At 38.2% G+C, this 27,863-nt stretch overlaps 1 protein-coding gene and 2 long non-coding RNA genes across 3 annotated transcripts in view; 1 reads left to right on the forward strand and 2 right to left on the reverse strand.

Annotated features, from left to right (window-relative positions):
- PHEX (phosphate regulating endopeptidase X-linked) overlaps positions 1-27,863 on the forward strand; it is a 214,274-nt gene that overhangs the window by 126,790 nt on the left and 59,621 nt on the right. Inside the window, exons 13-15 of the mRNA XM_055268323.2 lie at positions 5,915-5,992; positions 15,760-15,863; positions 26,688-26,746. Of these exons, the coding sequence (XP_055124298.1) occupies positions 5,915-5,992; positions 15,760-15,863; positions 26,688-26,746 (241 nt within the window). The remainder of the gene's footprint in view (positions 1-5,914; positions 5,993-15,759; positions 15,864-26,687; positions 26,747-27,863) is intronic.
- Positions 375-12,118, reverse strand: LOC129475887 (uncharacterized). Its single transcript, XR_008654863.2, has 3 exons — positions 11,859-12,118; positions 2,118-2,406; positions 375-1,007 (listed from the first exon to the last, which is right to left on the reverse strand). It is a non-coding gene; the product is annotated as an uncharacterized lncRNA (long non-coding RNA).
- LOC129475886 (uncharacterized) overlaps positions 25,737-27,863 on the reverse strand; it is a 64,532-nt gene continuing 62,405 nt past the window's right edge. The window contains exon 6 of the long non-coding RNA XR_008654862.2: positions 25,737-25,837. This is a non-coding gene — a long non-coding RNA (uncharacterized lncRNA). The remainder of the gene's footprint in view (positions 25,838-27,863) is intronic.

Below are 27,863 nucleotides of genomic sequence, written 5' to 3' on the forward strand. Positions count from 1 at the left end.
CACAAGTGTGGCCTTCTGAAACTGGACCTACGACTAAAGAGAGTGACATTATTTCTCAGGGGTTTCAGGTATTTGGTTAGGGGTGTAAGATGACCTGGACTCCTCTGGAAGACCCTCCAAACACACACACAACAGTTACTCCAAATCGTTGGAAAAAGTCATGTTTCTACTTTCTTGGGGTAGTCTCCAACTAACATTTGCTCATCATGTACTCTGGACCAAGGGAAAAAAGTGTTTTACATGAAATGTCATCCTGAACTCTTGCAGACAATGCTATGAAATAGGTACTAATTTTTAGTAATTTTTTTCTTAACATCTGATGTAAAGGAGAGTGTGTTAGGATTACAATAGCTAATGGAAAACATGACACATAATGCCTCAAACAAATAAGGGCTTTATTTTCTGTATGTCATGAAGGGAAAAGAGGGAGGCAGTCCAGGTCTAATATGCTGGGCTTCGAATGCCATCAGCTTTTCATCCCACCATCTTCAGCATGTAGATTTTTTCTTCATATGTGTTGCCTTGTGTTTACTAGATGGCTGCTCTGCCTCTGGCATTGCATCAGCATTCCAGAAAGGAAGAAGAGGAAAGGCTAAAGCAGTAGTTGTCAGCTGGAGGTGATTTTGCCACCAGGGGGACATTTGGCAATATATGGAGATATTTTTGGTTGTCACAACTTGCGGAGGGGGGGCATGGATTGCTCCTGGTATCTAATTTGTAGAAGACAAAGATGCTGCTAAACATCCTACAATTTACAGGACAAACCCCACAACAAGAATTATCTGGCCCAAAGTGTTGAGAAACCCTGGACTCAAGGCAGAAAGCATATGCTGATGAATCGGTCCCCTTTTAAAATGGATTCTTGGAAGTGCAACAGGAAGTTTTTCTTAAATGTCGTTGGCCCGAATCTTATCCCGTAGCCGACTCCAGTTGGAAAGGAAGCTGGGCAACACAGCTATTTTGTTGTTGTTGTTGAGTCCATTGTCATCCTGAGCAGAATTGGAGTCCTGATAGTAAGAGAAGAAAGGGAGAATAGATATTAGGTAGACAGTAGGCAGTGTTTATTTCAAAAAGTTAAGTACTCTCCCTAAGGTCACAGAGGTAGTGAAGATCAGCAGCTGCGTCAGCCTCCTCTATTGAGGAACGGATGTCCACCTGTCAAGTGCAGCTTCTCTCCAGATGTCTGTATGAATAAAGCATGAAAATGCATGCACTGGGTATGGAAAGCCCTGGAGTTTTTGATCAGCCACAAACAGCCTAGGAAATATTTCTTGCAGCATATAATATGCAATCTGTTAAATATTTATATCACTGCTCTCTCAGCATTTCCAGTGGGACTTGCCTTTCCTTTTTATCCATGCAACCAATAGGGTAATTAATCTCAGACCTGACTCACTAATACTTTGCCCTTCAAGCCATCAAACTATTGGTGCTTCACTTCTCCCATTTTGAAAAATTAAAACGTGATGTGATTACTATTTGCCTTACTTAGGGTTCATTCAGGAAAACAGACACTCTTCTAAGTATATCAACCAGCAAGACATTTAATACAGGGAATTGGAGGCTTAGGCAACCATTCAGAGGGCTGGGGAGTGAAGGGCAGAGTCTGTCAATGATCTCTGCTGCTTGTACACCAAAGAGGTCTTTCTCAGGAGAATGCCTGGAAGTTGCTGGAAAAGGGCTGTATCTGCTGTCTGCAGATGCCCACATGTCTGTATAAGGCTACCAACAGCAAATGAATGGCATCTCCTCTTCTACCTTTGGAATTGCCTATGAGTGCTTCTCATTGGCAGTCTAACCTGGAGCCATGGGATATTGCAAGATGTAGTTCTGAAGCTTCTCAGGGAAAAATGTAGAATGGGGTGGGGTAGGATGAGGAGGAATTGACAATGAAGTCTGTGGCAGAAAAAAACATTTGAATCTGAATAGAGGCGTACATATATAGCATATTTTAGGAAGAAGAACACTCTATTCAGATGTTGGCAATGTTGCTACTAGTATTATTACCTTATTCTAGGTATGTATCTTTGGGAGGTAAATAGGGATTCTTTGTATGTGTTCTGATTATCTTCAAGTCATGGTGATGCTAAATAAATAATAAAAAAGGATTCAATAACCTGCATAGATGGTGCAGAAGGTAATATATTCTGTGAGGCTCTGTAGTGCAGTGGGGGGTCCTAGAGATGAGGTTTAAAAAACAATGCATAATTCACCAGCATGCTCTGGAAAGACCAGTCTTCAGAAAACAATTGTGGATGACTCAGCTTGTTCGTTCGTTCGTTCGTTCTTTTCTTCTTTTCTCTTTTCTTTTCGCTCTCTCTCTCCTCTCTCTCTCTCCCTCACTTTCTCTCCAAAACTATCTGTAATTCTTTACTTGCTATAGTTATGCATATGACTTATAGCGAGCTGTTAAAATATAGTGCAAAATTAAATACAATGCCGGAAATAATAGAATAATCTCAGAATGAGGTAACCTGTAGACATATGACATAGTTTGGTGTTGGGGGTAGAGTTGTAACCTCTAGTTATCTGCTATCTGGGTCACATCAAGCTTTTAGTGTGTGTAACTCACAGGGTTTTGAAGGTATAATTTGATCTGTGCTATACTTGAGTCTCTGAAACAGCAAAACCCATTATGACTATGTCCTACAGCCCTTGTAAAATCCTAAGTCTTGAGCTTCAGGATTCTGCTGATATTTAATATCTGAATTATTTCAAGGAAGATAAGGAAAGTGTACTATCTTATTATGTTTATTTCTTGAGTGAGGAAAATTGAAAGGGACTAAAGGAAAGAACTCGTTGCCAAGAGCAGTGTCCAAAGGTCACTGGTTTTGCTTTGTGGCTTTGCTGGAATAAAACCAACGTGTTTGGGGTTGCCTAGGTCTTATGTTGGGTCATCTGAAGGCAGATCTGGAGATGAGAATTCCTGTGTAAGTGATTTATTAAACAAATACTCCTAAGAGAAATCAGTAAGGGAATGGGAGAAGCAAGACAGGGAGGGATGAGAGTCCAATTTCAGGAGACATCTCAGAACCAGTCTGATCCTGCAGGGAACTTTGGAAGTACAAATTATACCTCAGAGTTTGTCCTGAATTGAGGCAAAGGGGCTGGGCTTTCGTATTGCTGCTTAGGGCTGCTTGGGCAAAGGCGTAGGTGGAGGCGGAGGCAGGGTGGGTAGAAAGCAAATAAACCCCCAGGAACTAGCTGTTTTTGATTGAAGGCAAGGAGCTCTAGTAGCTCCTAGGGCAGGCCTTCAAAAAGTCTCAGGTGTTGGCCATTAGAAAAGAAAAAAACATAGATGCTAGAGGGATGTACAGAAGTTCTAAAAGGGATCCCAGGGAATCTGGTTAGAGCCCTGACAGTGTACTTGTAAGCTTCTCTTTTGCTTTTATGAAACCCAGAATCTGGGGAAGGGAGAGAGAAATTTTCACATGGACTGTAAAGTTTCTCTAAAGCAAGGATTGACGAACTTTTTCTAGAAAGGGCCAGATAAAATATTTGAGGCTTTGTGGGCCACAGGGTGTCTGAATGGGGTGGGGTACTGCAGAAGCAGCCATAGTTGACAGGTAAACAAATGAGTGTGGCTATGTTCCAATAAAACTTTATTTATAAAAACAGGGGTAGGGTGGCTGGATTTGGCCCAGGGACCATATTTTGCCAATCCCTGCTCTTGAGGTTCTTTATATGTGCCTAAGTTTGTTTTTCCTTTATTTATTCCCTATCTGTTATAAAACACAGAGGATAATTAGTACCTTTGTCTATCTAAATGATGGTTATGACATTATGATGTATCTTAAATTATTCTAGACCACTGCCTCCAATCTTTCTGGCATCCTGGCCATCTTTCACAATGTTGCAAAGATAATCTTCCTGAAGCATGACTCATCTCCTTTTATTCCCATGCTAAACATATTTAGCTCTCTCTTAGCTGTAAAATAAAATATAGGCTTGTTAACATGGCATTCAGGAATCCCTGTGATCTGACCCCAGGCCAATTTTCCTGCATTATTTTCTGCTCTCCATCCTCATGTACTTATAGTCCAGCTACTTTAAATTACTCGCCCTCTCTGCAATATGCCATATCGTGTGTGTTTGCTATCTCCTTGTAGTTTTTTTTCATTTTTATGTATTTAAACTGACTGTATACTGACAAAATTATATATATATAATTATATATTATATATATGATGTACAACATGATGTTTTGATACATGTATACATTAGAGAATGGGTACGTTAACATATCCATCACCTCATATATTTATCGTTTTTGTGGTAAGAACATTTAAAATCTACTCCCTTAGCCATTTTCAAGTGTACAATACATTGGTATTAACTATAGTCACTATGTTGTACAATACATCTCCTAAACGTATTCCTCTTATCTAACTGAAATTTTGTATCTTTTGACCAACTCCCTAACCCCCTTCCCCCACCCCTGGTAACCACCATCCTACTCTACTCTCTCCTGTGAGTTTGACTGTTTAAAATTCCACATGAATGAGATCATGTAGTATTTGCCTTTCGGTGCCTGGCTTATTTCACTTAGCATGAAGTCCTATAGGTTCATCCACGTTGTCACAAATGACAGAATTTTCTTCTTTTTTAAAGCTGAATAGTATTCCATTGTGTATATATACTACATTTTTAATCCATTCCTCTGTTGATAGACATTTAGGTTAATTCCATATCTTGGCTATTTTGAATAGTGCTTCAATGAACATGGAGGTGCTGATATCTCTTTAGCATACTGATTTCATTTCCTTTGGATATAGCTCCAGAAGTAGGATTACTGCTTTGTATGGTAGTTATATTTTTAATTTTTAGAGGAACCTCCATAGTGTTTTTCATAGTGACTGTACCAAATTATATTGCCACCAACAATGCTCAAGAGTTCCCCTTTCTCCACACCCTTGCCAACACTTGTTATCTGTTGTCTTGTTGATAATAGCCATTCTAACTGGTGATAGGTAATATCTCATTGTGTTTTTAATTTTTATTTCCCTGATGAGTAATGATGTGGATCATTAAAAGAATCGGTTAACCATTTGTATGTCTTGAGAAATGTATTTTCACGTTATTTTCCCTTTTTAATTTTTTTTTTTTTTTGAGACAGGGTCTTGTTCTGTCACCCAGGCTGGAGTGCAGTAGTGTGATCATAGCTCACTGCAGCCTCTACCTCCCAGGTTCAAGTGATCCTCCTGCCTCAACTTCCCAAGTAACTGGAACTATAGGCAGGTGCCACCATGCTCGGCTTTTTTTTAATTGTTTTATTTTTGTAGAGACAGGGTCCCGCTGTGTTGCCCAGGCTGGTCTTGAATTCCTGGCTTCAAGCAATCCTCCTGCCTCAGCCTCCCAAAGCTCTGGTATTACAGGCATGAACCACTGTGCCCGACCTCCTTTCCCCATTTTTTAACCAGGTGATTTGCTTTCTTGATATTGAGTTGAGTTTTAAATATATTTTGGATATTAACCCTTTATCAGATGTATGGTTTGCACATATTTTTGCCTCCGTCTTTGCCCCTGTTTCTTCTCCTGGAATGTTCTTCTAGCTCTACATTTTGAAATCCTAACCATTCTCTTAAGACTTGATTGAGTCACCTTCTCCATTAAGCATTTTCTCCATGCAGAAACAGCCTCTGCTCTGGACTTTGATAACAATATTGTCTATTTCTATTAAAATTTTTATTTTGTTTACATTGTACTAGACAGTTATTTGCTACATTCACTACATTTTTAGTATACTGAGGTCTCTCAATATATATCTATATATTTTTGCCCTTCACAGTGGCTTGCATATAGTAGATAGTCAGTAAATGGAGTTTTCAGATGAAGGGCACATTTCTACATCTTGTGATTATTAATGATTTAAGTGCTGAAACTCTGACATTATTTTTCTTTTTCCTTTTTATAGGCGAGAGCTGTTTTGGCAAAAGTTGGCTATCCAGAGTTTATAATGAATGATACTCATGTTAATGAAGACCTCAAAGCAGTAAGTGCTAAATTTACTGTACTTTTTTTTTTTTCTGGCAAGTTTTACTGGCCTTGTGCCTTTCAACTAACCCAAGTCCAAGCAATTAAAACTGGTGATGCCAGAAAACACCAACTTTTGATTAATTCCTTGGCTAGATATGAGCCTGAATATGCCAGGCAGATCACAAGATTTAGGGCAGATTCAAAATAAAGGAAGTGTCAGAAATGATGCATGAGTGGGTACCAAAAAACAAATGGACTTGGGTTTGGCCTAATTTGATCATGAAAGAAAGAATTAAGCAAATTGAGTATGTTACAATTAGTGGGCATGTTCTAATGGCAAATGCATCATGTTTGTTGTTAAACGCTTTTTATTTGTTTCATTCATATTAAATGAATAGTAATAAATCTGCCTGCTGGGAGTTAACTTCATTAAACTTTATGAGTGTTTTGGCAAATTAAATGCATATACATATGACTCTATAATTTATTGTGAATTGGATTGTGTATTTGCAGTAAGTTACTGATGAAAAATAGTCATAATTCTTTTTTATTTCAATATTTTTGGACATGTATTTTCCAGTAGGTGTATTAATTACAGGCCTTTCTAATCACAACCACTGTTATTTCCTCTCCTACAAATAGTTCTGATAAATGATTTTTCTTCCTCATTAAGAAACCTGTTTTTACCATTCACTAGATTTTCTTGAAAACGTAGTCTTTTGAAATTCTTTAAGTAACTATGGTTCTGAGGTATAGCTCTTTCCTGAAATTGTGGTTCAACAAGTGGCATATCTGAAAACAATCCCAGCTTTGTAGATGAGCATCACAATTTTACAAGACTATTCAAAAGTGAGAGAAAGCATTAATTAGAATCTTCCTCCGTTGGGCTCTAAGGTATAGCCTCCCAAAATATTGATACAGTTGCTCTGGAAGAAAATAATTATGCCTCATAGCATCCTAAAACTCAGTCTATCTTATTATACACTGTTTTGATGATGCTGAAAATCCCATTATTATTATTGTAACTACAAATATTGAAGCACTTGACATATTCATGTACATTTTAATTCCTTCAGTGATTCTGTGAAATAGGTGATGTTCATTCCCATTTTGCAGAAAAGGATGTAGAGACTCAATAATTTAAGTGAGCTTCTCAGTTCCACACTGAGTTTCAGAGCCAAGACTGATATCTGGGCTCAGGAAGTTCTGCCTGTAATCAGAGGCGGGATTCTCGAGGGTCCTTTTTAGGCAGCTATGCTGAAGGAACAGAGGCATCAGGGTGGAGACTTGGTGGGGGCAGTGTGACCGGGGCTGTTGGAAGAAGAGCAGAGGGAAGGCCATGTTATCAAATGGTTAAGAGCACAGGCTCCAGTATCATGGGTCTGGGTTTGAATTCTGCTTCGTCCACTTACTAGTTATTTCATCCTGTGTAGGTTACTTAACTTCAGTTAGCCTCCCTTTGGTTATCTGGCTACTGGAAATATAATAACCAAGTCTTAGTATTGTTGGTAAGATTAGATGAGATTATATAAATGTAAAAGCACCTGGCATAATACTCTGGCACAGAGTATAGCCTACTTCCTATAAAGGGTAGCTTTGCAGATCAATATGGACCATTTGTGGTTCATTTTCAAATCAGCCTTATAAAATATTCCATTTCATTGATCCTTAATAGAGATAGACTCAAGTGTGAATTTCTACCAGTTTTGGAAATATCTCTATATCAGCCAGGAAAGCAAAAAGCACACTAGGTATTTTAAACAGGGAATTTAATACAGGAAATAGGTTGGAAGGCGAGAAAAGGGAAAAATAGATAAACCACAGGTTAAACTGCTGTTGCTACTAAGAAGAGTATCACCAGGGCACAAAGTACCTTAGCAGGAGAACCTGGGTAACTCCATACTATTGGTACATATTCTGAGTCAGGATGTGGATGAGAAGGTTTGAGAGACAGTTTGATGTAGAGGTTATAAATAGGGACCCTGGAGTCAAAGTGCCTGGAGTAAAACCCCCAGTCTACCATGTACTACCGTGTTACCTAGGATAGGTTATGTATCCTCTCTGTGCCTTTCTTCATCTGAAGAATGAAGGTCATACCAGTCCCTCCCGTGTAGGATTTCTGGGAGGATCAAATAAGTTAACATATTTAAAGTGTTTGGAATGAACCCTAACATACAGTCAGCACAATATAAGTCTTAGCTATGACATCCTCAATTCACACTTGTGGTAGTGGACTATTTTGGTTTGAAAAAGTCCTCATGAATTAACTCATGCACTGTCCAGGTCCCTCAAATTGATTTAGAAGGGTATACAGATGGAGCAGTCTCAAGCTTTAATCGAATAAGGTAGCACTTAAGGCTTACTCACAATATTTAGTTGATCAAGTTTTGTTGGCATTCTGTTGCTAAGTTCAGAGCCCCAAATTTAAGGACCCATTGAATGCAATATCTTTTGTGAAAAGAAACCAGATGCCAAACAGGATGCCATGTTGGCTATGCTTCTTTGTTTCTCTGGGGCCTGAACTGAAGACATTACACACCAAGATTTTTAATCACTTCTTTGAAGAAATGGCTTTCATCTGACTCATTGCCAAAGCAGACACAATTACACCCAGGAGTTTTAACAGTTTAAAAACCTGACAGTGAAAAAAATTCCAGGTATATGAAGTAAAAAGACATTCGTATTCAGAAACCGATTGTTTTAGTCCATTTACACATTGCTATAAAGAAATACCCGAGACTGGATAATTTATAGAGGAAAGAGGTTTAATTGACTCACAGTTCCACATGGCTGGGGAGGCCTCAGGAAACCTACAATCATGGCGGAAAGTGAAGGGGAAACAGGCACCTGCTTCACAAGGCGGCAGGTGGGAAGAGTGAGAGTTCAGGAAAAAACTGCCGCTTTTAAAACAATCAGATCTCATGAGAACTCACTATCACAAGAACAGCATGGGGGAAACTGCCCCCGTGACTCAATCACCTCCCTCCCTTGACATATGGGGATTACAAGTCCCTCCCTCGACACGTGGGGATTACAATTCGAGATGAGATTTGGGCTCTGTCCCTTTCTCTCCCCCTCAATCCCCGCCCTTTTCTTTTTCTGACAATGACTTAAGTCCCTCTTCCAAACCTCAGCTCTGGAGTGGCAGTTCTCTACTCTCCTAAGTGACGGCACCATCACCTCTCACAGAGCCAAATCATATCACTGATAGAGAAAATGAATAAAACCCACCCTACAAATAGGTAAAGGATGACATGATAGATTGTAATATTGTCACTGAGGGCAATAGCAAAAAGACTCAAGTATTCCTGGTACAAAATGAGACTGTTTTCAGTTTTAAGAAACATGTAGATAAGGACTGCTATAGGACCTATGAGAAATTTCTGGTAATACGAGCTCTGAGCATGAGAGGCTGTTACAAATGAAAAACAGCATGCTGCATTTGAGACAGGTGGAGATATGATTCATCAGGCACAAACGCAAAAGGAAAGAGGAGCGAGATTACCTGATGGATCAGATGAAGGTCAAAGAGAAATGTTGAAAATTGAAGTTGGGCTCATGTGGAAATAGAAGCAAATGAGATAGAATTAAGAGGTAAATATGCAAAGGAATTAGAATTTTTTTTCTTTAAGGATGACAAGGTAAACTGAGGTACTCAGCAAAGCATTTCTGAACAACAGTCCTGTAGTTTTTTTTAAAAGAACAGGAAGAAATAAAATGCCCTTTATTTGAACCCCCATCAACATGCAGGAAAGCCTGTTAGCCTAAAAAGGTAGGTATCAGCCCATTTTCAAATCAGCCTAATAAAGTATTCAATTTCATTGATTCTTAATAGAAATAGATTCAAGCAGTGAGTTTCTCCCAGTTTTGGAAATATTTCAATATTAGCCAGGAAAGCAAAAAGCACACTAGGTATTTTAAACAGGGAATTTAATACATGAAATATGTTGGAAGGCAAGAAGAGGGAAAAATGAGATAAACCACAGATTAGTAACTTTAGAGAGCAGCTGCTACTCCTGTGTCTAGGGTCACAGAAGGGAGGAGGTGATGGTACCGTCACTTAGGAGAGTAGAGGAGAACTGCCACTCCAGAGCTGAGCTTTGCAGGAGGAAGTAAAGATTCTTCCAGAGTCATTGTTAGAAAAAGAAAAGGGAGGGAGTAGAGGGGGAGAGAGTGAGAGGCAGCAACACAGCACCCTTTTCCCTCCTGCAACCCACGGATTTCCTCTAGTGCCTCCTATTTGCAGGAAGCTAATTGGCAAAGGAGCTTGGGAAACAGTTTTCAGATTCCCAGTCCCCAGCATTACGGAACAGAGTGAAAGTGTAGGCATGTAGCTGAAAAACTATAGGTAAATAACCAGCACAATTAAGGATGTTACTAAGGACTAAAGTTAGAATCATGGCTGGCCTCCATTTACTTAGGAGAATTGGAAATGAGAAATTTTTCAGAGGCCAAAGTTTCTGGTGAGTGATACACACATATATACATATAAATGTGCATATAGGGATATGCAGATATGTGAAGCTATGTAAGATTCTCTGTGGTGGGTCTGGTCTGCTTTGGCCAGTGAAACACTAGTGTGTGTGTGTCTGTGTACATGACAGAGAGTGCCACTATGCAAGAGTGAGGTGATATTCAGATGGTATGCTAGAATGCTGCAGAAAAAGAGGTTGTTAAAATATTAAAATAATTCTTTACTATTTGTTAAAAAACACAAAACATTGTGCTCAGCTCTTTCAAGGGCCCCTGGCCATCATGGCACTGGAGAGCTAAGGGTGGGCATTGGAGGTGGGGCACCCTGGTGCCCCCCAACCTTCCAGCCAGGCCTCTGTAACTCTCTCACATTGGCCTTCATCCAGACTATTCCGCTGGTCGGAGCAGATCAAGACCAGCCCCAGTGTGGAGATGGGACATCTGGTTCCAGTGCTAGTGTGCTGGCTGGAACTCCCTCAGACCCACCTTCACATAGCTGTTTGTGGGAATTGCATCCTCCATGGTACACTGTATATGTGGATTATTAAACATTTTGAACATCACCTCAGTATCTATTAGGTTGGTGCAAAAGTAATTGTGGTTTTTGCCATTACTATTAATGCCAAAAACTGCAATTACTTTTGCACCAACATAATAAGTATGTCTACATGTATAGACACACATTACTTTTGGGCAGAGCCATCTAAACACACCAGTCTTGCATATTGCTTTGTTGTTTGAATAACGGAACATGTAGATATAAAATACGGATTCCATTAAGTATTCAGAAAATCCTTTGGGTGCCTAACATAAAATCTTTCTAATAGATATTTGGATATATCTCTGAGTATCTTTAAATGGATTTAAATTAAAGGTGTCCTAGAATTTACACTTCCTACTGGCACAGTAAGGAAAGTACCGCAATTAGTGCTTCAGTATTTTTCATCTGCCTATTCTTACATGTAGGCCGAAGCCTATACTACAGATCATTTGCATTCCTGTGTACTGTCTTATAAACATGTACTTATCCTACAGAGAAGCTGAACACATTTCCTTGTTCTGTGCTTATTACAGGTTCCCCATCTTTGGGGTGGTGGTGGTGGTAATAACTTTATTCTTCCATTTAGTCTGTGGATCTGGGATAGGATATTCAAGAAGAGAAATGTAGGCTCTCCTGAATTTTATGATCGGGACAGCTGTTCCTGGGAAATGACACAAGAGTCCCAATTAATTCCCCAAAGGTCATGCAATTGAAAAGTCAAGAGATGGAATTGATTGAAAGTGGTCATCAACTTGACCTAGACTTTTTCCAGTAACTGAAAGGACAAGAGGCTTTTGAGCCAAGTATTGTCTCTTGCCGAATTTAATTTTTTCATTTTGGAGATTACAAGAGGCTTTAAAATATTCACGTGAATTCGTTCTTGTTTCTGCTTCTAGGAAAAACAGAACTTTCTCAATAGTTTCTGGGTTTCAATTCTTTTTCTCATCCGAGGGCCTTTTGAAATATTTAAAATTATCAAAATATTATTACAATTAGCAAGTCTTCTAAAAGTAAAAACTGATCCCACTGATACTATTTTTTTAAAGTTAATATTTTTGAAGGAAATTCTTCTGAGAAAATTTCCCAGAAAGTGTTCTGAGCCCAAGAACATATCCGAATTTTCTAGAAGTTATAATCATATTCTGAAGGTTTTGGCAGAAAATTTGGGAACTAGAGAAAATGCACTCGTAATATTGCTACATAATATATACTTCTGTTAGAGTTTATTGATTTTTCTCTATTTCTGTACAGCTGTAATTGATGTTTATATATAATTTGGTATACCAACCTTTACAGTTAACATATTGTTTTGTTACTGTCTTTCTAACCTTTGTTACCATTATTTTAACAGCTGTATAGTATTTCAAGTAAGTTGTATCATGATTTATTTAATCACTGCTTCTACTCCCTTCCTCAATCTTCCTTTGTCCTTGAATCATTGGTTCTCTTATTAAGACCAATGAAAATAACATTGGAATCAGAGCCACATGACTTGGACGGTGTAGCTTTGCCAAATTCCGTAATCTCTTTAGCCCTGTTTCCCATCTATCATATGTGAATAACAGTGACTGGCCCCTGCCTACCCCCAAACACTTAACCTGTCTCAAGGAAAAAAGTAAGACCTGTCCTCTATTACTTGTGATTTCCATTAAATAAATGGAATAGATCAATTAAACCAGGCTAAGAAAGAAGAAATATTCTCAACTTAATAATGAAAACAATTTTTAAATTATCTTTCTAAACATAAATAAGCTATGGCAAATTGTAATTAATTACCTCTGAGTTTTGTTCCCCCCAATTATTTTCAGGGTTCTGGTAGGTTCTTACTTATCTAATGTATTTTTAGACTTGGGACCCTTTTCTTCTTTACAATTTTTTTTTTTAATTTTTAGACAGAGTCTCGCTCTATTGCCCAGGCTGGAGTGCAGTGGCACAATCTCAGCTCACTGCAACCTCCACCTCCCAGGTTCAAGTGATTCTCCTGCCTCAGCCTCCCGAGTAGCTGAGATTACAGGCATGTGACACCACACCTGGTTAATTTTCATATTTTTAGTAGAGATGGGATTTCACCATGTTGGCTGGGCTGGCCTCGAACTCCTGACCTCAAGTGATCTGCCAGCCTCGGCCTCCCAAAGTGTTGGGATTACAGGCGTGAGTCACTGCACCCGGCCCTTTAGAAAGTTTTGAGATGGCTTTCTGTTTAATGTCTGTAGACCAACCTGAATGTCAAGGGATTTTTTTTTTTTTTTTCAGATGGAACAGTGATGAAAGTATCACAATTAGCAAGTTTTCTAAAAGTAAAAACTGACCACATTGACATTATTTTTAAAAAGTTAATATTTTTGAAGGAAATTCCTCTGAGAGAATTTCCCAGAATGTGTTCTGAACCCAAGAACATACCTGAATTTTCTATCAGTTACAATCATATTCTGAAGGTTTTGACAGAGCTGTCTTGGAAACAAAAGCTGAAAAAGGCAAAGGGTTGAACAGTGGACACATCTTTTAACCATATGATCTGGGAATGCCTTAGGATTGCTAGTAAGGCTGCTTTATATAACAAGGTGCTTACTCTGTTTCTTCTGAGGCTAAAAGAAAACCTTTATCTTAAAATACAATCAACTACAAGATTTTGGCCAGTGTGGTGGCCCACACCTGTAATCCCAGCACTTTGGGAGGCCAAGGTGGGCGGATCACTTGAGTCCAGGAATTCAAGGCCAGCCTGGCCAACATGGCAAGACCCCATCTCTACTAAAAATATAAAAATTAGCTGGGCATGGTGGTGCATGTCTGTAATCCCAGCTACTCGGGAGGCTGAGGCACAAGAATCGCATGAACCTGGGAGGTGGAGGTTGCAGTGAGCTGAGATTGCACCACTGCACTCTAGCCTGGGTGACAGGGCGAGAGTCTGTCTCAAAAAAAAAAAAAAATATATATATATATATGATTTCTTTTTATTATGAAGCATTTCAAATGTTGGAACATCAGTAAAATAATTTGAACACATCTATTTTAACACATATTAAACATATTGCCATATTAGCTTTGTACATGCACACACACATTTTAAATGAACAAAACAGATGCATTTGAAATTTTGTCTGTAATCTTCCTTGATCTAATCTCCTTCCTCTGCGTCTATCTCCATCTCTGCATATAAACACTACCTTGAGTTCAGTCTTATTATTGTTATTCCCATGCCTTTCTTTATGCTTTTTCTACATAGGTACGCGTCCATAAACAGCATACAGTGTTGTTTTGCATGTTTAAAAAGTTTAAATTTCCTCATAGATATAACTTACCTTATTCACTCTGCATAATTTTTAAGATTATTTCATGCTCATGCATACAGAACAATCATTTAAACTGTTGTATTGCCTTCCATTATGTGAATATACCACAATTTGTTTATCAGCCCCTCTTCCCTGTGTAAGCAGTTTGAGGGACAATTTAAAGTCATAGCTTTATAATTTGTTGGCCAAGCAGAACACAGAGGATGCCAGGAATCGATACTTTTATTTCTGCCTTTCTCCATGTGCCTTCAGTTATTTTACTCCTTCCTTTATATTTTCGCTTGGTCTCCTGGAAAGATTGTTAAGATGACTCCTTAACAAAAACTTCTCCACGGACATGGGTACCCACTCTGTGTTAGGGAGGAGCTAAATGTGAGCCAGACGTTGGTCAACAAGTAGGTGACTGTCGAGCCTATTACCATCAAATTGCATATATACATTTATATCTATAATGTAGTGCCTGTGGGTTTCATATACATGCATATTTTACTTTTTGCTTTTAGAAGACTATTAAAGTTATAAAAATTACAGTTAATAAGAATTTGATTACCCTTGGTTATCTCCTTATTCAAATGTGTATTTTTCTTAATTTCCATAGTAATATATTTAAAAACCCAAGCATTGGAGGTCACTACAAACTATTGCATTAACAGCTCCACAGATCATATTTACAATAAATAGCTGGGTTAGGTATTGCTAGTTTTGTAGATGGAGTGCCTATAGAATGGAAACTGTCTGCCATTCTCCTTCCAAAACAAGAAAAGGAACTAAAAAATCAATTATGTCTGTTTTCCTGTCTTAATAGACAGCATTGTTGTGAGCTGCTACCAACTTTCTGTGTTCCCATGCAAGCTATAATCTATGATTTGCCTCTGTAATTTCGTTAATATTTAGTGACCAGAGACTTTTTGAGTGTTAACAGATACATTCTGTTAATAATTATTCTGGTGACTTCATTGTGCTTATGGTGGAAAATAGGTCCCTGAATCACATTTATTTTTTTCCTTTATGAACAACTACCAATTATTTGACTAAATCATTGTCTATAAGCTAAATGAGTTTTCAGCCAACTAAACTGCATGTTACTAAAAAAAACTTACATGACAAATAAAGTACACATTTTAAAAAAGATCAAGGACTCGTGAGCTAAGAAATTTCAAACCTAAGATAATATGTTTGTAAAGGTTAAAGTAGATTTTTCAATTAGAAAGTAAATGGAACGCATTGTAAATGACTGCAGTTGTGTTTTTCCTGTGATCCAGAAATGACTATATTGATTTTTGAAGTTTTTACATTAACAGAAAATCACTGAGACTAAATTTCATGGTTTTGTGAATTCTGGGTTAACTGATAACAGCTGAGAGAGGCTGTGACTGCTGCAGCTTCTCTGCTAGGTGCTCCTTCCTATGCTGAAGTATTTTTTTAGGGCCATCTTTTATCTTTACTTAGAACAATGATGTTGTGATTTGTTTTATTCAGATCAAGTTTTCAGAATCCGACTACTTTGGCAACGTCCTACAAACTCGCAAGTATTTAGCACAGTCTGATTTCTTCTGGCTAAGAAAAGCCGTTCCAAAAACAGAGTGAGTATTAAAAAAAAAAAGTTAAATAGATAAATACATTGGTGAGAAGCGGAGTCTCTTTAGATTAAACTTTGTAATTCCCCTCAAGTCAGAGTAGCTGGCTTGCCAGTTAACTTGTTTTAGCAAAATCTATGTCATATTTTGCCAACTCTTATTTTTTATATTGTGTAATTCAGATCTTAAGTCTAATTACAGGTCCCCCATTTCTAGTATCAACACATATCAAGAGAAGGCTTATTAGGATGCAAACATTAAAGTTATTTCTAGATCTAGTTATGAATATATGTAGAGGGAATAATTTCCCTGGATTTTTACATTCGTGTAGTAACTTTTGAAGATCTTTAAAAAGAATAAATACTTAAACTATGATTAGAAATGTCAAAGTAAATGTATAGAAGCAACTGGAAAATATTTGTTGAGGTAATGCCTATCAAAGAACTGACAGCTATTTTGTTTTTATCTAATAGCAGTTATGATTTATTTGCCTTCCTCTCAGCTGCCTATAGTTTTTCCTACAGATAGGAGAGTTTCCTTAGGAACTTTTAGGCCCAGAGCCCGCCAGCTATGATTTCATCCCTTAGCAAAATGTCAGTGATGATGACAATGATGATGGTAGCAGCTAACAATTATTATTTGTTTACGTTGTACCAGAAAATGCTTTACAATTTTTAATTCATTTTATCCTCATATGAATTCTGTGTGGTATAGGTACTGTTATCCCCATTTTACAGGAAAATAAAAGGCTTACAACTGAGAAATTCTCCAGCTTAGGTTTGGATCACGTTTTGTTCTGTCTGCTGGTGCTTTTGATTCCTGGGACTGGATTCTGTTCGGCTAAGGCCCACTTCTCCAATGCCTTTTTTCTCTCTGTTCTCCAGATTGGATAATTTCTATTGATCTGGATTTCAACTCCGGCATTTCTTTTTTAATTTAATTGTTTTATTATTTTTTAACTTATTTTTAATTTCAATAGGTTTTGGGGGAACAGATGGTGGTTTGGTTACATGAATAAGTTCTTTAGTGGTGATTTCTGAGATTTCAGTGCACCCATCACATGAGCAGTGTACGTGTATACTGTATCAGTGTGTAGTCTTTTATTCCTCACCCTCTTCCCACTCTTTCCCCCCAAGTCTCCAAAGTCCATTGTATCATTCTTATGCCTTTGTGTCCTCATAGCTTAGCTCCCTCTTATGAGTAAGAACACAAAATGTTTGGTTTTCCATTCCTAACTTACATAGGATAATGGTCTCCAATTCCATCCAGGTTGCTGCGAATGCCATTATTTCATTCCTTTTTTTGGCTGACAACTCCGGAATTTCTGTTTGTTTTTTGTAGTTTCTGTTTCTCTGTTGTGATTCTTTGTTAAGTCATTGTCATCATGTTTTCTATTAATTCTTTGAATAAAGTTTATTTTAATTCTTCGAAGTCATCTATAATAGCCACTTTCAAGTCTTTGCTAAATCTAGTATGTGGTCTCAAACTAACTAGAGTTAGTTTCTATTGACTGCCTTTTAGTAAAATTAATTAATTAATTTTTTTTTTTTACAGTTTTTCCTTTGCATAACATTTTTTGTTGTTGTTGCTAATGACAGTTTAGATAGTATGTTGTAGCAACTCTGGATTCTGATTTATTTTTCTGAGGCTTTCTTTTTTTTAAAACCAAAAGTAACTGTCCTAACTTATACTGCTGAATAGATCTTCTCTGTGGTATGCAGCTGTCGATGTCTCCACTCAGTTTTTTAACTCTTATTTGTAGTTATTAGCCTCACTTCCTGATGGTTGTCCCTGTGTCTACATAGCTTAGTGCTCAATCAGTGATTAGGTCAGAGCTTGTGCTTAAACACCTTAAGTCTATAGGGCTTCTACCCTCTGCCAGTTGCTCTGTGTGTGGGTTGGGAGCACCTTCAAAGTTATAACCAGTTCTCAGTCCACCTTCAATTTCACCTTCCACCAGGCCCTCACTGGTCTTCCCTGCACGTGTGCCTAGTTTCCCAGTCAGCCAGGGATGTGTGGAGTGCTTATTTGGCCCTTCTATTACTATTTCAGTTACAGGATCTCTGTTTTAAATTTCTGACTGGGTTTTCCTCGTTAGTTTTCTACTAAGTTGGCCATTCAAAAATTTTTAAAAAATTTGGTAGGTACGTAGTAGGTGTACGTATTTATGAGGTACATAAGATATTTCAGCACAGGCATAGAATGTGTAATAATCACATCAGAGTAAATGGGGTATCCATAGCCTCAAGCATTTATCCTTTATGTTACAAACAATCAAATTATACAGTTTTAGTTATTTTTAAATCTATAATAAGTTGTTGACTGTAGTCACCCTGTTATGCTATCAAATAGTAGATCTTATTCATTCTATCTAACTATATTTGTGTACCCATTAACCATCCCCACTTACCTCAACCCAGTACCCTTCTCAGGCTCATTCTACTCTCTATCTCCGTGAGTTCAATTGTTTTCATTTTTAGCTCCCGCAAATAAGTGAGAACATGTGAAGTTTTCTTTCTGGGTCTGGCTTATTTCACTTAATATTCTGTAGTTTCATCCATGTAGTTGTAAATGACAGGATTTCATTCTTTTTTATGGCTTAATTGTACTCCATTGTATATATATATGCCACATTTTCTTTATCCATTTGTCTGTTGATGAACACATAGGTTGCTTCCAAATCTTGGCTATTGTGAACAGTTTACAATAAACATGGGAGTGCAGATGTTTCTTTGATGTACTGATTTTCTTACTTTTAGGTATATACCCAGCAGTGGGATTGCTGGACTGTAAGGTAGTTCTATTTTTAGTTGTTTGAGGAACCTCCAAACTGTTCTCCATAGTGGTTGTACTAATTTACATTCCCAGTAACAGAGTACAAGTGTTCTCTTTTCTCAACAACCTCACCAGAATTTGTTTTTGCCTGTCTTTTGAATAAAAGCCATTTTAGCTGGAGTAAGATGATATCTCATTGTAATTTTTGATTTGCATTTCTCTGATAATCATTGATGTTGTGCACCTTTTCATATACCTGTTTGCCTTTTGTATGTCTTCATTTGAGAAATGTCTATTCAGATCTTTGTGTCTATGTGTCTGTTTTTATGCCAATATCATGCCATTTTGGTTACTATAGCTCTGTGGTATAATTTGAAGTTAAGTAATGTGATTCCTCCAGTTTTGTTGTTTTTGCTCAAGATAACATTGGCTATTCTGGATCTTTTGTGGTTCCGTATACATTTTAGGAATTTTTTTCTATTTCTGTGAAGAATGTCATTGGTATTTTGGTGGGGATTACAGTGACTCTGTAAATTGCTTTTGGTAGTATGGGCATTTTCCCAGTATTGATTCTTCTAATCCATTAACATGGAATATCTACTTTTTTGTGTCCTCTTCAATTTCTTGCATCAATGTTTTTATAGTTTTCCTTGTAGAGACCTTTCACTTCTTTAGTTAAGTTTATTCCTAGGTATTTTATTTTATTTGTAGCTATTGTAAATGAGATTATTTTCTTGACTTCTTTTACAGATTGCTTTCTCTTAGAATTTCTAAGAGAATTTCTAGTTCTTTGACTGGCTGTTTTTATGTTGCTTAGTCTTTTGCTCCTCTCCCTTTCAAGTCCCTGTTCTGTCCTGGCTTCTGGAAACTCTGAGCCCCTGTGCTTTCCCTTGGCTTAAGTTGTGATTACCACTTCTCCCTCTTATGTTTCCATCCGGCCATCCCTGCTCTCTGCCCTTCAAACCTTCCTGTAATATGCACCTGAAAAATTCATTGGAGGTTACTGACTTTAAAAGGTAGGCCTAAAGCTGAATCTCTTCCCTACCTAACCCTGACTCCAGTCAAAAGCACAAAGGAAAAAAGCAGAAGGCTTTAGAACTGCTTTGAAAAATGATAGATAATGGTTTAAAGCCATTTGCTCCACTGTCTTTGGTTCTTTCCTCTCATCACGTTATTTCTCAGTCCACTTATCCTGTTTCATTCCCAATCTAAATTATTCAATAGTTTTAGATTTAGGCGTCTTAAATCCAATACTCAAATCTGATGACTTCGGCAAATGATTTCCAGTATCCCTATGACCATCTACATGTAATACGGTAGTCACGGATCTATATAATCTCGCCCTTTAATATTTGCTTCAGATCAGTTCCAACTCTTTTTTAAAAAAAATCTGTGGAAAATTGAAGGGTGAATTTTCAGGGTCTTCTCAGGGGCTCCTGCATATTGGCAATACAGTCAGTCTAATTGTTTGATTTCAAACTGTCATTATTCATTTAGGTGTGTAGAAAGGCCTGGATTAGTAATTGAAAAACTCCTAAATGTGTTATCTTTAACATCATCCTAGGATACTGATGAACTGTCAGATTCTAATGGTCTTAACTATTTCTAATATTTTATTCATGCCTTAGAAATACACTGGCTTTGTGGGCTTAGGCAAACTGAGATTTGTGTGGTTTTCTTTTCTGTCATTGAAAAACAAATAGCTCTTTCACAAGGGTATTAAATTGGCTAACTTTTGGGAAAAGTTCTCCAGAAATGGAAATCAGTGCAGTGCTTGTAATTCTTGTTTCCTCAGACTATATATCTATTTCAGGGAAATAACATTTAGAAATTTAAGGTCTTCTTTGCATAGTAAAGGGATATGAGTAAATTCCTTTTCTTTTTCTTTCTTTTTTTTTTTTTTAAAGGAAACATCTGGCTGGTCCTTTTCAGGCATTGTAGAGAATTTTAGCCTCATGATACTCATTGGCTTGAATTGACATCTTTCAGGCCTGAAAATTCATGAGTTAATCGAGTGGGGATCATTCTGGAGTAGCTCTTCTACACTAGTTTACTTTGAACAGCATCATGATTATATTTTCACAAAGCCCTGAAATAACATTTTGCTTCTTTGTGGGTATAGGAGATAAAGACCCTTTATCTTTCATTCTCATGGAATCCATTTTAGCTGCACTAATGTGCATTAAGAAGTTTCTAAGGCGATGGGAAATGTCAGCAAGAATGAAATTAATTGGGTGGTCATCCCTGAAGGTACATATTTAGGGGTTGGTTCACAGAATTGTCACTTCATCAGCTTGCTTAAAAATAGAGGATTTACTTACTGCTCGGCTTTAGTTGAAAGTAATTTCTTTCCCTCAGGATCACCTTCTTTGACAGAAATTATTTTAAGCCAGCCTCACTATTAACTCACTCTCATTCTACTGTGACCAAACATGTCTGAATTCTCTGTCTTTTGAAAAACATGTAAAAATACATTAAATGTCTTTATAAATTATGTTCCTGCCCAGAACTTTTGTTTGCAAAAGCATTATCTATAGCATGGAATGGGAGTGATATAATCTGCAGGATATTAATAAGAAAGCAATAAATACACTATGGCTTTTCCATTCCATATTCCCTAGACTATCTGTAAGAGTTGATAAGAAAAATGTAAAACTTTAGCCTGATGTATATCTATTTTATATGGTCCAAAGAAATAGGTGTACCAGTGCCTTTTTCTTCAGATTCTTGTATTTTGGTATTATATTCCTTTTATGTATCTCATTCTCCAGTATAATTTCATTCCCATTATTTTGGGATTTGAAATTTCTATGTGACCTCTCCCTACCTTATCCACCAAATCCTTTCTCAAACATAGACTGCAGAAGCACCCTAAAGACATAGTAAGAGGAATTTAAAGCACTTGAATGATATTCTCTGTTTATTGAAGTGGATGTATACATGCAATAAATTCATTTTAATGGATTTAGTGATCTTCTGTTTAGCACTTACCATTTGGACAACAGTCAAAGCCCATAAGCAACTTAAAATCTTGTTGGGAGATAAGCTGTGCAAACTCAGATGCCTTCAGGGGCCAGTCAGTTAACAAATGGTTGACCTACATGGGTGTAAACAGGGAGTAGTGGGGACTGTGGAAAACTAGTAATTACACACCCCACTTAAAGGAATTCCAATTCAATAGTTTGTTAAGCCATTGTGTTGGGCAAGCAAAACAGTTTTCTGGGAAGATTCAGCCCATTGGGTTGGACTTAGTCTGTGGATAGCCAGCTTTTCAGCATTCCATTTATCTATTGCTGTGTGACAAACCTCCCCTAAATTTAGAGTATTGAAACAACAGTCATTATTTTTCTTTCTCATGGTTCTGGGGGTCACTAGGCTCAGCTGCATGGTTCTTGTTGGTGGTTTTTTTTATTTTTTTATTTTTTTTGACACAGAGTCTCACTCTGTCACCAGGCTGGAGTACATTGGCGTGATCTCAGCTCACTGCAACCTCCGTCTCCCAGGTTCAAGCGATTCTCCTGCCTCAGCCTCCTGAGTAGCTGAGATTACAGGTGCCCGCCACCACGCTGAGCTAATTTTTGTAGTTTTAGTACAGACAGCATTTCACCATGTTGGCCAGGCTGGTTTCGAACTCCTGACTTCAGGTGATCTGCCCACCTCAGCCTCCCAAAGTGCTGGGATTACAGGCATGAGCCACTGCACCTGGCCATTTATGGTCTTTCATGTAGTTACAGTCAGATAGTGGCTGGGGCTGGAGTCATATGGAAGGCTACCTCTCTCACATGTCTAATGGTTATGCTGACTGTTGACTAGAACATCTACGTATGGGCTCTTCATGTATGTTGGGTTTCCTTACAGCATGTTGATTGATAGAGAAACTTCAAAGATCAGCTTTTCTGAGAAAGGGAGGGAGGGAGGGTGTGCTTGTATGCCTCGGGGGAAGTTGTATCACCTTTAATTACCTAGCCTTGGAAGTCACACTGTCATTTCTGCTGCATATTATTCTTTAGAAGTGAGTCACTAAGGCTAACCCATAATCAAGGGGAGAGGAATTGAGATTCCATCTCTTAATGGGAGGAGTGTAAAAAAGTTCGCAAACACATATTAAAACTAGCACATGTAGCCTTACGTTAGAGAATAGTAAAACTAAATATATAATAAACTTGGATGTAATACGGGAGATATACAAAATGTTTAGCAGCTGGTTTGGCATGGGCCCTGAACAAATAGAAGAAATAACAGCATCAACAACTGGTAGGCTCTACTGGTGCAGCTGCTTAATATCAGCTCTGGGTATTATCAAGGCTCCATACGTGCCCTAGAGTCAATAAGAGCCCTGGGAGGTCAGGAATGGTAAGATCATGTGTCTGAAATAAGATGTTTTCGTTATTCTTGTTGAAGCTTCGGAAGCCCCATTAAGGTCTAGTTTCAGAGACTGGTTGTTTGGTTTGCTTTGTCTACCTTTGTCTACCAGCAATTAGGAACATTTTCCCTGCATGGCCCTTACCTGAATGTTTTAAAAGTTTGTTACTTTAAAAAGAGGGGAGTTGGGAAGAACAAAAAGAGAAGGGACAAGCTCTAGGAATACACGTTATCTTTTGTATATATTATGATTCAGTCCAGTGTTACTTAGAAGCCAAGGCACCCACCTGGATTTTCCCCTCTTGACCTACAAATGTTGGGTTCTTCGGGTAGTGTATCAGTTTCCTATTGCTACTGTAACAAACTCCTGCAACCTAAGCAGCTTAAAACAGCACAGATTTATTATCTCACAGTTCTTTAGGTCAGAAGTCTAGGGTAGCTTGGTTGTTTTCTCTGCTTTGGATTTCATAAGGCTGAAATCAGAGTGTCAGCCGGCTGGGCTCTTATGGGGAGGCTCTGGGAAGAATCCCCTTCCAAGGGGATTCAGGTAGTTTGGCAGAATCCAGTTCTTTCTGGCTTTAGGGGTAAGGTCTTTACTTCCTTGCTGGCTATCGCCTGGAAGCCACTCTTCGTTCTCAGAGGGCTTTATGCAGTCCTTGCACATTGCCCCTACATCTTAGAGCCAGCAGCGTGTCAAATCCTTCTCACCCTTCCTCCTCTCCGACTTCCTCCTCTGTTGCATCTCTCTGATTCCAGCCAAACAAGGTTGTCTGCTTTTAAGGGCTTGTGATTAGATTGAGCCTACCTGAATAATCCAGGATAATCTCTCTATTTTAAGGTCCTTAAGCTTAATTACACCTGCAAAGTCCTTCTTACTATGTAATGTAACACGTTCGTAGGATCCAGGGATTAGGATTTGGCCATAATTTTACCTACTACAGGTAGCCAAGTTAGGTCAATAGAGGTGCTTTTCTCTTCACTTGTTTCCTCAGGAAAGTAGGCAAACCAGCAAGTTTATGTTAAACGCTAGGGCTTAATTGAAATACCCCAAATTTGAAGGAAAAGAATATGCATTTTATGGAACTATGTCCAAGTTTCGGTTTTGAAAAGAGAGGAGGTGCCCTTTCTTGATTTCCAGTAATGTCTACAGTATAATATAATGCTTAGGCGAACTGGTTTGAAGTCAGACAGACCAGGCCTCGTACAAGTACATAATGCTCATAAGTCTCATTATCCTCATCTGTGAAATGGGCTAATAATTCCTATGTTGTCATGGGGAAAAACTGATGAATAGAAGGTGCTTAGGACATAGTAAGTGCTCAATGAATGTTAGCTAAATATAATGATAATGATAACAGAATGACATATTCATAGACTTCTTTGTAGTTGGGGAGAAGGTATGAGTTTACCAACTAGTATCAACAATTGGGTTTCCTATTAGTTTCATATTAACCTGATATAAATTAATCTGTTAGTCTGACATAATTATCCTATTAGACATAAATGAGTAATACAATTATTCTAGAAAGGGATTTATACAAGTTTTTTTTTTCTTTCCTTTTTAATTTTTTTAGAGACTTGAACTTCTGGGCTCAGGCAATCCTCCTGCCTCAGCCTCCCAAGTAGCTGGAACTATATTTGCATGCCACTGCTGGGCTTAGGAGTTTATTTTTAGCAATTTAGCTCAAGATGAATTGCTTGGTTTTAATCATAACAAGCAGTCACTGAAACTCACAACCGTCTAAGTCAGGGTTTGGCCACTATGGCCTGTGGGCTAAATCTCACCTGCTGCCTGTTTTTGTATGGCCCATGAGCTAAGAATAATTTTTAGAGATAAATGTTTGCTGTTGGTTTGATGATGGGGAAGCCCTAACTTTGTTTTGTTTTTTGTTTTTGTTTTTTAATTAAAATAATTTTTGTTGGTACGTAGTAGTTGTAAATATTTATGGGGTACATTAGATATTTTGATACAGGCCTGCAATGCATAATCATCAGATCACGGAAAATGGGAGTATCCATCCCCTCAAGCATTTATCCACTTATATTATTACAGTTATCTTAAAATGTACAATTATTATTGACTATAGTCACCCTGTTGTGCTATCAAATACTAGGTCTTATTCATTCTTTCTAACTGTACATTTTTTGTACCCATTACCCATCCCCACTTCTCCCCCATTCCCCTACCGCCCTTCCCAGCCTCTGGTAACCATCCTTCTACTGTCTATCTCCATGAGTTCAATTGTTTTGGTTTTTAGATCCCACAAATACGTGAGATCTCACAAATACGTGAGAACATGCAATGTGTGTCTTTCTGTGCCTGGCTTATTTCATTTAACATAATGACCTCCAGTTCCATCCATGTGTTGCAAATGACAGGATCTCATTCTTTTTATGGCTGAATAGTACTCCATTGTGTATATGTACCACATTTTCTTTATTCATTCACCTGTTGGTGGACACTTAGGCTGCTTCCAAATCTTGGCTATTGTGAACAGCGCTGCAACAAACATGGGAGTGCAGATATCTCTTTGATTATTTTCTTTCCTTTGGGTATATACCCAGCAGTGGGGCTGCTGGATCATATGGTAGCTCCATTTTTAGTTCTTTGAGGAACCTCCAAATTGGAGAAGCATAACTTTGAACCCCAATTAAGCAAAATGTTATCTCATCCCAAAATAATTCCATTATTCTCATTAATAGGCCTGTATTAGAAATAATTGTACTCAGCTGGGCATGGTGGCTCACGCCTGTAGTCCCACAACTTTGGGAGGCTGAAGTGGGCGGATCACTTGAGGTCAGGAGTTTGAGACCAGCCTGGCCAACATGCCGAAATGCTGTCTCTGAAAGAAAAAAGAGAAATAATTGTACTTGATTACTACTATTATTTTTTGAATTTCATCAATAAAATTTGTGGACAGTTTGCTCTTAAGTACCTACGTAATATCCTTGATTTTGCCTCTTTGCCTGTAAAGCCTAAAATATTTATGATCTCATTCTTTAACGAAAAAAACTTGCTGACTGCTGATCCCAGTAACCTATTGTGCATTTAAGGTTTGGGTGTAGACTCCTTTTAGATAGAAGGGATCCTTTAGATGTCCTAATGCAATGCCTTAATTTTATAGCTAAAACCAAACCCCAGGAAGGTAGGTGACTCTTCCCACACAATTCAGCTAGTTAGTGATAGAGGCAGTACACTTTCCACTGGAGCAGGCAGACCCTCTGGGTAGCATAGTTGGACTTTATTCATCTTTCTTTAAATGGACCTCTGTGTTGTCACCAATCCAGAACTTTTAAATGGACAGGCCAGAGGCGATGCAGCATAGAAACACAGTTGTCCATTCAACCCATTGAATAGGGCCTGGCAAATATATAGTTGCTGTGTTTCCATTTGCAGGGAGAGCCCTTTAGATTCTAGAATTTCTCTTTAAAACTTTTTCAAAAACACAAGTTACTAACAATAAATAACTGGGCATGTTAATATATTTTCATTGAGCCACGTTCAGTTTAGGATGAGATTGTTCATTGAGCAGTACAGTAGCTCTAAACTGAGGGAGTAATTTCCCCTCATGTCCAACATCCCCATTGTTCCATGTTATCTGCTAATAAACTCAGCCACGCTGTGTTTGTCTTTGCTTCCCTCCTGCCTGTATAATGATGATTACTCTCTGGTATTTGTTTCTTTTTCTACAGGTGGTTTACAAATCCAACGACCGTCAATGCCTTCTACAGTGCATCCACCAACCAGATCCGTGAGTACTGGTTCCTTGTCTCCTTGGTAATCTGGTATAAAATGGAAAGAACTTTTCCATGACTATGATGGAGGGTAAGGCATTCCTTATTTCCCCCAAGAGTGGCACGGTATGCTGGTGAAGGGAGGTTGTACTCCTACCTATATGCCAAATTTTTCTCACTCTCTTCACCTCACTAGTTTTTTTAAAGCTTTCTGTCACCATTGATTGAAAACAAAATCAACTACAGTAAGCCAAATTAAACCATAATGAAGTTTGCCATGAAAAGGAGCAAGTTTCCACTTTCCTCTCATAATGGCCTTACTGATTTTGTCCATGCCATTTTATTCATTCCTAGGATTGGTGGGGAAAACAGCAGGTAACTGAGCAGATTGTAGAACCTGAGCGGACCATCTCTATGTAAGAAAGAAGCTTGGAAATATTCTTATTAATGCTAGGAAGTTATGTCTTGAGGTTTTCTACTTACATGTATCAGGTATATGTAATTAAAAATACCAAGATAAATTTTAAAAAATTATTATTTTTATTATTTTTTTAAAGACAGAGTCTCCCTCTGTCACCTAGGCTGGAGTTCAGTGGTGCGATCTTGGCTCACTGCAACCTCTGCCTCCCGGGTTCAAGTTATTCTTGTGCCTCAGCCTCCTGAGTAGCTAGGAGTACAGGTGTGCACCACCACGCCCAGCTGAATTTTTTTTATTTGTATTTTTAGCAGAGATGGGGTTTTGCCATGTTGGCTAGGCTGGTCTCAAGCTCCTGGCCTCAAGTGATCTGCCCACCTCGGCCTTCCAAAGTGCTGGGATTACAGGCGTGAGCCACTGCACCTGGCCTTAAAAAATTATTAAGATCTGATTGGCACAAATAAAAAGTTTGACAGCATCCAGCCTTGGCAATAAGGACACATACTCACTGCTGGTGGAAAGATAGATTGGCTCATCCACTTTGCAGGGCAATTTGACAATATCTCAAAAAGCTGAAGATGTGCATGCATACCTACGACCATGATATGTGCTCCTGGAATGTGCTCTAATGCTGTGATTCTTGAAATGCGGTCCTTGGACCTACAGTAATAGCATCATGGGGGATCTTGTTAGAAATGCAAATTCCCAGGCCCCACCTT

Source organism: Symphalangus syndactylus, chromosome X (assembly GCF_028878055.3).
Source record: "Symphalangus syndactylus isolate Jambi chromosome X, NHGRI_mSymSyn1-v2.1_pri, whole genome shotgun sequence".
Classification (NCBI taxonomy): Eukaryota; Metazoa; Chordata; class Mammalia; order Primates; family Hylobatidae; genus Symphalangus; species Symphalangus syndactylus.